Here is an 11097-nt window from a genome sequence, read left to right on the forward strand (position 1 = left end):
AAGAGTGCTCTGAGAGCATATGATTTGGCCTCTGTTATGGTTACGGGGTGGGATGTGGGCTGCCAACATTTTTGAGATTTTCAAGTGGGCCACGAGTCAGGAAATGTTGGGAAATGGTCTGGACTGAACTATCTGAACGGCTGTTGGATGGATTTCCATGAACTTGTGTACAGACATTCATGGTCCCCACAGGACGACTCCTTATGAATGTGGTGATCCTCTGACTTTAAGGCCATGAAGCTGACTGAAATTTGGGGTTTTAAGTGAAAGGTGTCACCAACTTTTGAATGGACTACCATATTTGGTTCAAAATATCTGAACCAAATTTCATCTAGCGCCATCATCGAGTCAGAGCTTTAATCCATCAAATACATTTTAGACACAATGTTAACAAACAAACATTTTTCATAATGTAGTAATTTCCAATATTTACCAATAATTAAACAATTTATTTCCTTTTTTTGGTCTCTTTCCTTTACCTACCCACAACCCACCCCACCACCCCTTTTTTCCTTCCCCCATTCCTCGTGTCATTCTTCCTCCTCGATGCCCTCCCCCTCCCCCCCTCAGACTACACCTACTTCTACAAGGGGAAAGAGTACTGGAAGTTTGACAACCAGAAGCTGACGGTGGAGCCCGGCTATCCAAAGTCCATCTTGCGCGACTGGATGGGCTGCGACCAGTCCGAGATGGAGCGCTCCGGCGGCACCGGTAACCGAGGTGACCGGCAGCTGCCACTCGACGACGTGGACATTATGGTTACCATCAACGACGTCCCGACGACAGTCAACGCCATCGCCGTGGTGATCCCTTGCATCCTGTCGCTGTGCATCCTGGTGCTGGTGTACACGATTTTCCAGTTTAAGAACAAAGGAGTGCAGCAGAACACCATGACACAGCACTACTACAAATACCCTGTTCAGGAGTGGGTATGACAGGCGTCTGTCCTTTTGAAGAGGTCAAAGTTCATGGATTGAGTGGTCATCATGTTGTTAGCTAGCTAATGTTGGCTAATGGCCAAGAACACATTGCACAGGACAATGGAAAGTCAATGCTGAAAGACGCTAATTGGCTAGCTAGGGACTCGTGCCTGTGTCGTGACACAAGCACTTCAGTGTAAAACAGGAAGATTAGCAACTTTGTCAGGATGCTGAAAACAAACAGAACAAGTCCACAAATACTCCAGGAGGATCTGATTGGCTGAGGAAACATAAACAGCAGATTTGTCAGTCTTGCTCACCTGGCTTGCCCACGACTTCTCTGGCCGAGTGAGATGTGGTCTCATGAGCTGATGATACTGAACTTTGACTACTTCTTCTACAACACACACAACTCTCCTTCTCAGTGAAAATAAAAAGAAAGAGGAAGAGGAGCAGAATAAGATCCTCTAAGCCAGACAACCACTTCCAAGTCTGTTCTAACAACAGCTTGTACACGTGAACTACTTCAACTATCGAGTCAGATGAAATTTAATGAAAAAAAAAAATGAAAAAAAGAAACAGTTTAAAAATATCAAACTTGAAGATAAATGTAGGTAGAAAGGCCATAACAAAAAAAAAAAAAACAAGGATCTCTCCGTGGATTACTGAATTTTGTTTAATTTATTTTCAGTTGTATGGAGATGTAAAACTGTCAAAGAGGACCTTTTTCTCTCTTTTCTCACCGTACACAACAAGAACATCCTCATCACCAATAACTCAGACCTTTGTTGACTTAAATTCAATCCTCAACCAGTCAAACAAAACTTCTTTGTTTTGATCTACACAGCTTGGACCGATGTAGAATAGCAAGTCGTCAGCGTATAAAGATAGAATAAATCAATACGACAGTTCAACGGCCTTGTCTCGGTCTCAGCAGACCTGACACATCTGCTCGTGTTTAACCATCTGCGCACAACCAGAGCCCACATTTATCAAGCTGCTCAGTTTGAATAACTCCTGCTCGCCAACGTCAGTATAGAAAGAGAGCTCCAAAGGTGTAAAACGTGTTTTTTTTTTTAGAAATTCTACAAAATATCATCAAGAAGCATTTTTGTTTTTTTGCCTACTATTTCCATTTTATTCAGACGTGATAGGATGTTTCCATTCAGCCGTTTCATTCTTATTTATATATTCAAAATATATTAGATTGCCAGTAATTCTACATGTTTATTTCTACTTGAATATTCTTCATTACAGTTTTTAGCCTTTTGATAATTACGGACCCAGAGCTGAACTTTTTTCTTCATCCTCAGCGTTTGTCTTTCTGAAGAGAAAAGTGTGGAGACACTTGGAGAAGTGCTATAAAGGAGGAAAATGGATAAAGTGAAGAGACAGCGAGGCAGGGTAAAGCAGGGTTTGAATAGAGGGAGATAGAGACAGAGGGGATGAGGAGCAGGGGTGGGGGGTGGGGGTTTACTGAGGATATATGTGGGTCTGTATTAGTATGCTGGCTGTGGCTGCAGCAACATCGACTGGGCTTAATGAAGTTACTTCTGTTCACAAAGCTCTAATAGGGGCTACTCGCCCTCCACAACCCTCGCTTTAATCCCACTGTCCTCCCTCTGTATTTTCTCACTGTCCTCTTGTAATTCTCCCCGTCCATCTGGCCTCTCATCTCTCCGCTGGTTCACTCTCTCTGCCTATCTAATCTTTTCCCTCCATCTGTGCTGCTGCTTTCCCTCTGTACTTACCTCATCTTTCTTTATGGCTTTTTAGGTTCAAATACACAATCTGTATGTAGGTTGCTATAGGTCTAACCGGTCTGCGTCAGAATCCGGCTGCTTTCATTATGATTTAATAAGTGCTTTTATTGTTTAAGGAGCTTGTGTCCAGTTTTACAAAAGAAAATAAAAAAAAAAAAAAAAGTGCCATATTTTCTCCTGGTTTTTGGCTCTAAATCGTCGGCTCTTACTGCTCATTCGTCGGCACATTTAAACACACCTTGTTTTGAAAGAAGAAATTAGTAAAATTGTGAAATTCAGAAGTACTGAATCAATGATAGGATGAATGCATTTGTTTGTCATTTACATCAATTCAAGGTTTTTTAACTACAACAGCCTGTTTAAAGACAAGATTTTTATACAAAACACATTTGATTCTGATCGCCCGGGTCGTACATATGGTCACGTTTCAATTCTCAAAAACACAAATTAATATTTCATAGAAGTTTTATCAGATTGATAAAAGCATTGAGGGAGAAACCGTATCAAACTAAATCAGACCCATGTTTGATTATTTTGATCATTATTTGTGCTGCAAGGAATAACAGCCTTCAAGAAATAATTAAAATCTAATTAAACTCCAGCGTCCCATCATCTGTAGTCTTAAATCTGCATCAGTCAGCGTGGAGGACTTTTCTTTTTCTTAGTGATTCGTACAACATGATTGGTCTGGACGTTTGCAGAGTGTTTCTCTGTAACTGTGGGTGTGTGCTTCGTTTTGCACCGATGCACAAATTGTGAGTAGTAATAAATGTTAAGTATTATCACAGAAGAATGACCAGCTCCTACCTAACTTTTCTTTGGCACCACCAAGAGCAGAGAACAAAATTTCAGAACGGAGCAGGATCGCCATCCGCCCGGCAAATTATTCCACCCAGAGTGAAGTGAAGAGTGTAATTCAAACTGATTCGACCGATTTGAATCATCTAATGCGCAACTCAGATCTTATGCAGCCGCTTTATTTGAACACACAAACTTCTCATTTAAATGTCATTAACTTCCTAATGTGACTCATGGCGGTTCATTCGGAGGCCGTTCAGCTCCCCAGAGGCTTTCTGGAGTCCCCCGTCTATGGCCCGCCACCTCAGGCTGGGAATCACTGTTGTAGGTCAGCTCGGGACGTTACAACTGAGACACTGTTTGTCCAGACTGTCGACGCGACTCTGGTGTTTATGAAGCGTTTTTTAAAACCTAGTGGATGTTGTGAAAAATGCATCGTCATCATCAGGTGAACAACCTCACCTGTTTTATCTCGTTTATAACTAAACTCTCCTTAGATACATGCACATACATGCACACACATGCACAGTGTTAATGCAGTAGGTTGTGGTGCATCTTTCCACATCTCAGTACCTCTCCCTCTGCCCTCCCTCCACCCTTCCCTGTTGTTCTCATTCCCTCAGTTTTGTACCTTATTCACCAAGCTCTCTGTCCTGCAGTAATTGAATGTGTTCTCGCCGCATATCCTCGCAATTACTCGCCACCGTCGTCGAGAGCAATTCAGTACACGCAGCATTCAGCACAAATCGATGTCGTTCAGTATCCTGCAGAGCAATTTTTGACTCGGTGGAAAACATATATTTGTTCCTCGGGGGGTGTACAATAAACACAGAACAAGACATTGTGCTCCTTTTTACCTTTACGCCTGTGTTACAGTTTACTGGCTCTCTCTGTTGATGGGGGGGAGGGGGTCGTGAAAGTCTGTGGAAACATGAATGTCAATCTGAGGGAAATTGCCTGCTGGATCAAACTTGTCTTTCTCTTAGTGTTTTCTCGGCTGGAGTGAGATGGTCTGAGCAGAGCTGCTTGACTCGAGTGAAAACATGCAATTTGATTAAAATTGAATTGAGTAAAATTAAAAGTTTCAAAAGCAAATAATCAGCATTTGTAATGAAATACTACAAATGATGTAATTTTACATTCATGGGAGGAGAAGCTGGAAGCAACAAATGTTTGACATGTTAATTTTCTGTGATCAATTCATCGACTTATCAGTTTCAGCTCTCGTCGCACTGACCATGAACCTTCAGTATTTCTACATAAAGGTGGAAAATCGGACTGTTAAAGCTGCATTAAAGCTGTTTTTTTAAATAATTATTGATGAACTGCTTCTTTTAAACGGATGCCCGTGTTGAACTGTTTATCTTGATGTGTTATGTTTTCATTTGTCGACCGTCTTCCTTAGTTTCCTGGAGGAAAACATGTCGCAGGTGAAGCTAACCTGTCTGTTAGCTGAAACTTTGTCAGACAGAAACATGGAGGGGGGGGGGGGGAGTAGATATAACGTGATGGTGGTGTTGTTGGGGTGGTCGTTGGCCGTGTGGTGTCTCTACTTGACGCTGGTGCACTTTGTAAATAGTAGCGCTCCAGGCTAGTTTGTGCTGCAGGTTTGTCATCAGTGGAGTGTTTTGTTACAGCTGTGATTTAATGGGAAGGGAGAGTTGTAGCTTTCTCCCTGATGGGGGCGGGCGGCCGACGGGGGGGCGATGGCGGGAGGGCGACAACAACATTTCATGGAGCTAATGAGGGGTGTCCATCCCACTTCAAAAACACCCACACCTAATAATAACGTCTCCTGATTCATTTCACTCACTCTCATTGGTGCTCGCTCATAATGTAACTGACGGGGGTTGAAGCTGCGGCGGGGAAACAACTGAAGGTTTACGACTGGAGGTCAGTGTCACATCAGGTGCTTACTGTAGGTCTTAACAGGAGCAGATGTGCAGGCAGATTAGCCTCATTGGGGATTTAAGTGCCTTGCTCCGGGGCACTTCAGCAGTAGATGTGAGATGTTGAGAGATACTGATTTTTACAGCGGCGTTCAAGGCGACAACTCTCTCTCTCTCTCTCTCTCTCTCTCTCTCTCTCTCTCTCTCTCTCCGGTTGGTCGCTTGATTTTTTATTTTTTTTTGCCGCCCAGTGACGATGAATGACTCCTATTCTCACATCATCCCCATCAGGTTACAGTGTTTATATATAGAAGGACACTCAGCGGAGGGTTTAACAGTTTCAGCAGTGAGTTTACATGTTGCAGTAATGTGAGAGAGATTTTTAACAAGTGGGGGGGGGGGGGGGGGGGGTGAGCAGGTAAAACTTTACTTTCCATCATGTTTTACCTGGAAACACAAAAACACCTGTACTTATATCCATTTTAATAAGACACCGCCCCCCTCCTCTTTTAGAAGAGTCTGTATATATGTGCTGAGATTTTACAGAAGAATAGCAGTTTACAAAAGTGCAGTGTATTTCAGCAGATGTCTGTTTGTGGAAAAGGAAGAAAGGTACTTGAAGAAAACGTGGTGGTTACATCGTCGTTTACTCATATTACTTATGGAACACACACATAAAGACAAAATATATGTAAACATGAGATTTTCAGACTGTGCGTGTTGGACGCTTGTCCATCCACCACGTGGTTTCTGTTTTTGAAAGTTATTTATTTAACTCTACTTTTCACAGAGGGCAAAGGGTCCTCTGAACATTTGCCTCTTTTATGGCTGTTGTGTGCAGACCTGGGACAAACTGACGCGCCGAGTCATTTCTGCTGGTGGTGTTGGATTTATCTGCCTGCCAAAACACATTTCACACCACTGACTGTGCATCCACCACGTGAGCACAACACCCTCAATTCAAGAGAGGGAGCGAGAGACTTGCAGATAAGTTCAATAAACCACAGTTTAAAAAAATAAAAATAAAAATAAAGGAAAAAAATAATTCTATAAGAAACACAGAGGTGTTAAGCTTCACAGTTTCTTCAGTAAAGGAGCAGAGCAGCTGATCTCTGGTCAGAGCTCGGTGTCTTCTTGTCCCAGGTCTGGTGATGCTCTGGTGGGTTTGGACAACAGTGAGTTGCCTTTAAAGGTAGACTTAGTTATCTGATAATGCCACTTCCAAACACTTGCCAGCGATGGGGCGTCTTTGCATTACAGCAAATTACAAAAACATATTAATAATAAAAAATAAAAAAAATTTACAAAAAACCAGCAATCAGTCTTTTAGTTTCTGGAGGGCAGAGCAGAAACTCTGATGACACTTTATTTTACAGGTCCTATAATTTCTCAGTAATTTCCTTAAAAAATGAGCTGATATGTAATTAGAACAAGGTGTTGCTATGATACTAATTAACCTTCTGTTACCAGCTGTGCTGCACTGCCTGTAGTTTACACAGTGCACAGCGGCTCTTTCTGCGTGGCTGTAAATGAAAGCCGAGCGCACAACTGAACAAATGTGGATAATTACAGTAATAAATTTAAATTTATCTCAATTTTGAATATACCGGTAACTTCTATACAGTTTCCTGTTTCAATGGTTATGTGTCTCAGGATTTCTCTATTCTCCCCACACCAGACTATATTCTTCTTTCAAGGAAATTATAAAAGAACTAGTTGAAAATCTTTCCAGTCCGTCTTAAATCAATAGTCAGGCGTCCACATGAATATTCATACAGGTTTTTCTTGCTGCAATAATTTCTCCTGTGCAAAACGGACACTGACGTGAGTAAAAACACAGAGTTCATCTGAAGTTAACGTCTGAGCTACACAAATCTTCCAAAGTTAAAGTCTTTTAAGTTCAAAATTCTGTTTCACCGTCCTTATGTTCTCAGCTGTTTTTATTCTTTAATGAACTGGATCCTGCGTTCCGTCATAATCTTGTGGGCCTGTGATTTATAACGGGGTGTCGTGCATCAAAATCAAATGTGTGACACTTTATTATTTTAATTTAGATTCTGTTCACACGGTGTATTTGTGTCTCATCAAATCACAGACAGCCTGGGGGCAGGGATACGACAACCGTCTGCTTTTCCTAATGTGTCTGTGCAGAATGTAAAGAAGCTGCTGTCTGTAGTGAGCTATGGGCCCAACACTAAATATTTTTGATTAACTGGAACTCATATTAACTTCAGATAAACTTTGGAACATATTTTTTAACACAGTACAGAGGCTGGATATTCAAAGCGCTCAGTCCACAGAGAAATGCACACAGCCTGTATTCAGAAACCGAGCCTTAAAACCAGCCGTCAGGACTTCTGGAACTTTGTGATGTCACAACAAAGCAGTCAGAGCCTCCTCTCTTCTGATTGGCTCACCAACCTGTTGTTACTAGAGCTCCAGAGAGAAGCCTGAGAGAGGAGATGTAAAACTACACTGAGATGGTTTTTGGTTCCTAAAACCACAAATATATCTTCTTATGGATCAACATTTCAAAATAAAAATGCCAGGAAAGTTTTTATAAACATGGGACCTTTAAATAAATGTGTTTAGGTAAACATTGCCCTCTGTTTAATAAATAAAAAGTCACCTCGCAACCAGAACTGCTTTCAAACCATCCACAGCTTTGTTCAAATTTCAACTGTTTCTCATTTACCAGTGACTCACTGAGCTTAAAACTCATATTTGCCCCCCATAGATAAAAATACATTTCACAAATTACATTTTACAGTATTAAAAAATAAAAACCCCGTGTCTGACAAACGCTGCTGTGAGTTTGGAGTGTGGCTTCACGTGGCTAAGTCTTCCTTTAACTTGCCTGTTGTTGCCTTTAATTTCTATTGTTCTCTTTTCTTAAAAAAAATATATATATACGTAGGTGAATAAAAACATATCAGAGGTAGTCTGGGCAGACCTTTTTGAAGTTACAAGATATATTGAAGTTCTTTGGATAATATCACAGCTACTACTACTACGACTACTTGTAGGGAGATTTTATCAGATATAGCTTTAAGAGAGATTCAATTCAGTTAGTTTTTCTTATGATGAGAAAAAAAAAGATGTTTTCTGTAAATACATGATTTTTGTTTTGGTTTTTGGGTTTTTTGACGAAATGGGTTGATTATAAAATCAAAATGAAAAAAATCTGATCTCGGCTCACTTTACATGCGAACTGATGCAACCTTCTGTTTGTTTGTTTTTTATAGAGACATCATGTCAAATGTCGGATATCAAATATCAGCTCATGTAAATAAAAAGACCAACAAAGGCTTTTTTGAAAAAGTTTTGTATTTTTGTTTCCCTCTCTCTTATTTAAGATGATCATCCTTTGCACATAATGTTTTTATGATGATGCTTATATTGCATAGGCATGTTTAATGACTTGAGAAGATCGAGTTTTATTTCTAACGAGAGAAAGTTTTATTATTTAAAATGTTTAAATGACTGGAACAGAAAGCTTTTGGTTCATATTTTTACGTTTTGTTTGGTTTTACTGTCCCATGCCAATTATAAACAAATAACACAATGTTCTGTTAACAATGAAATGTCAATAAAAGTGAAAACTTCATTGTCTAAGGCTTGTTTTTCATTGAGTGGTTATTCAGTGGTGTCCAGATCCCAGACATAGTTACTGTATGCATCCTGCAGTTTTCTGTTTCCAAAACATGTCCCACTGTTTTCCTGCTTATTGATGCATGTAAAACTGTGTGGTGTTCTTACAGTCTAAAGCATTAAATTTCCATCGAGTGGGGAAACAACTTCGGAGGTCAGCGGTTGGAGCTGCAGCAGCGGCTTTAACTCACTGAGGCAGCGAAGGTGCCTTTAAAAAAAACAAAAAACTTTCTCTAAAGAGTTCATAATAATGTCATGGTTTTGTTTGGTTTAGGAAAAGATGGTGATTTAGGGTTAGAATAAATACTTCCTCAACATTAGATGATATTTGTTGTCATGGTTACAATAATAACAACGTGGTTAACTTTGTCGAACAGTCGTGGATAAGAAAACAACATAAACTGCTGCTTTCACGTGGGAGTTGACGCTGACTTTGTCGTTCATCGCTGCACTTTCCCCCTTTTGCTCCTGTCATAATTACTGCGGCCACTAGATGTCGCCTAAAAACAAAACGTAACCCCGCTGCAGAGACGACCTGTGGGCTCACTTTTTAAACAAGAGGACACTCTGACGTGTGATATACACATTTTTCAATTTCAGTGTCACTTCCCTCTGATGTGCGTCATGAATAAACCCACTTTGAAATTTAAAAAAGAAATGCTCCTTATAGCTGCCGAAGCTGTGTGAAGCTAATTCAGCACTTTTAATGGTGCCAGTTTACCTATAAATACAGACTTAAGTATAAACACAAGGAACAAGTCAAGAAAAAAAGAGTTTTTGTCATGTTGCACAGTCAATATGTTTGTTAGATTACTGAGGATCAGGACGTCTCATCAACATGGTTCTTATATTCCAGGAATCCTGAAACTCTCATCTGTCCATTCATACTTATATCTACCATGGGGAGTGTTGGGGGGTCACAGGTGTCTCAGCTTTATCTGAGGGGGGGACCCACAGTGCTGCCTTCTTCACTTTAAATTAATATGCCAAGAACTAACCAGAGCAATCACCAATAAGTTAAACCTCCTGTCTGTCTCTGTTTACTTATTTATTTATTATTTTATTATTTATAAATGAAGAATCTTTTTTATCTCTCTTTCTCTATCTCACTTTTGTTGTTCTGTTTGTCGTGCCTTTCTGCTGTTTCACTGCTCTTTGTTGTCGTTGTGTGATACAGCAGAAAGAAGAAAATACACAGTTTTAATGTACATTTCATCCTTGTTATAGCTTTGCTTTGAATAGACCTGATTCTGAATGAATTTCTGTAAGTCCATTAACAGTTTTGGGGCATCTGCAGTATAAATCTACCAGATGTGCATAATAAATCTGCCTTGTGGCATTTTGCTGAAATACCCCTTCAGGGATCAATATGCGCCTCCGCTGGTGATACACAATGTGTGAAACCACCTGCCCAGTAATGGGACTGGACTCTGTGAGTACTCACGTCGTCCAACAACATTTTAATTTCACGGCAATTTAATGTTTTATATGGAGTTTTCATGGGGACATTTTCTTTCTTTTACTGTGGACAAATGGATCATTTGCTCAGATTTCTTGTTTCACACACTTTATGTCATTGTTGTAAATGAGTTAATGCATCACCACTTACCAAAGTTGAAGATGCCCTGTGGAGGTTTTTGACCACGTGTCACCACACAGCGACGGCTTGATGAGTCAGCATGTACATGGGTGACAGTGACTAAATAAGGAAGTATTGATATTGTGTCAATAACACACATATGATAATATCCTGATGGTAGATGTTAGGCCTTGAGGCCTTTCCACTATCCACTGTTGTGTTGTTGTGTATTGACAGTAAGGTGTGCCCATAGTTAAATTGTAATTTCACAGCCAACCTTGGATGAACGCACATGCTGTTTTGCTCACCTCAGCTTACCTGAGCAGGTGGTGGGTTCCAGTCAAGGGAGGCCCAGAAGGGAAAATGTTTCTCAGTGATCAGAGGAGAGAATATGTTGCTGTTAGGCAGCTTGTTTTTTTCTCTTTGAGCTTCAGCCAATGTTCTTTTTGTTGAATTTGCTTCTTGAACACCTGCTTTAAGGTTTTTCAGTGCCACAC

At 40.4% G+C, this 11097-nt stretch overlaps 1 protein-coding gene across 1 annotated transcript in view; it reads left to right on the plus strand.

Moving 5' to 3' along the window:
• Positions 1 to 8985, plus strand: part of mmp24 (matrix metallopeptidase 24) — a 74676-nt gene extending 65691 nt beyond the window's left edge. The window contains exon 10 of the mRNA XM_056400647.1: positions 571 to 8985. Within this exon, the coding sequence (XP_056256622.1) occupies positions 571 to 935 (365 nt within the window). The 3' untranslated portion in view covers positions 936 to 8985. The remainder of the gene's footprint in view (positions 1 to 570) is intronic.
• The last annotated feature ends 2112 nt before the right edge of the window (positions 8986 to 11097 follow it).

The sequence above is a fragment of the Seriola aureovittata genome, chromosome 2 (assembly GCF_021018895.1).
Source record: "Seriola aureovittata isolate HTS-2021-v1 ecotype China chromosome 2, ASM2101889v1, whole genome shotgun sequence".
In the NCBI taxonomy this organism is placed as follows: domain Eukaryota; kingdom Metazoa; phylum Chordata; class Actinopteri; order Carangiformes; family Carangidae; genus Seriola; species Seriola aureovittata.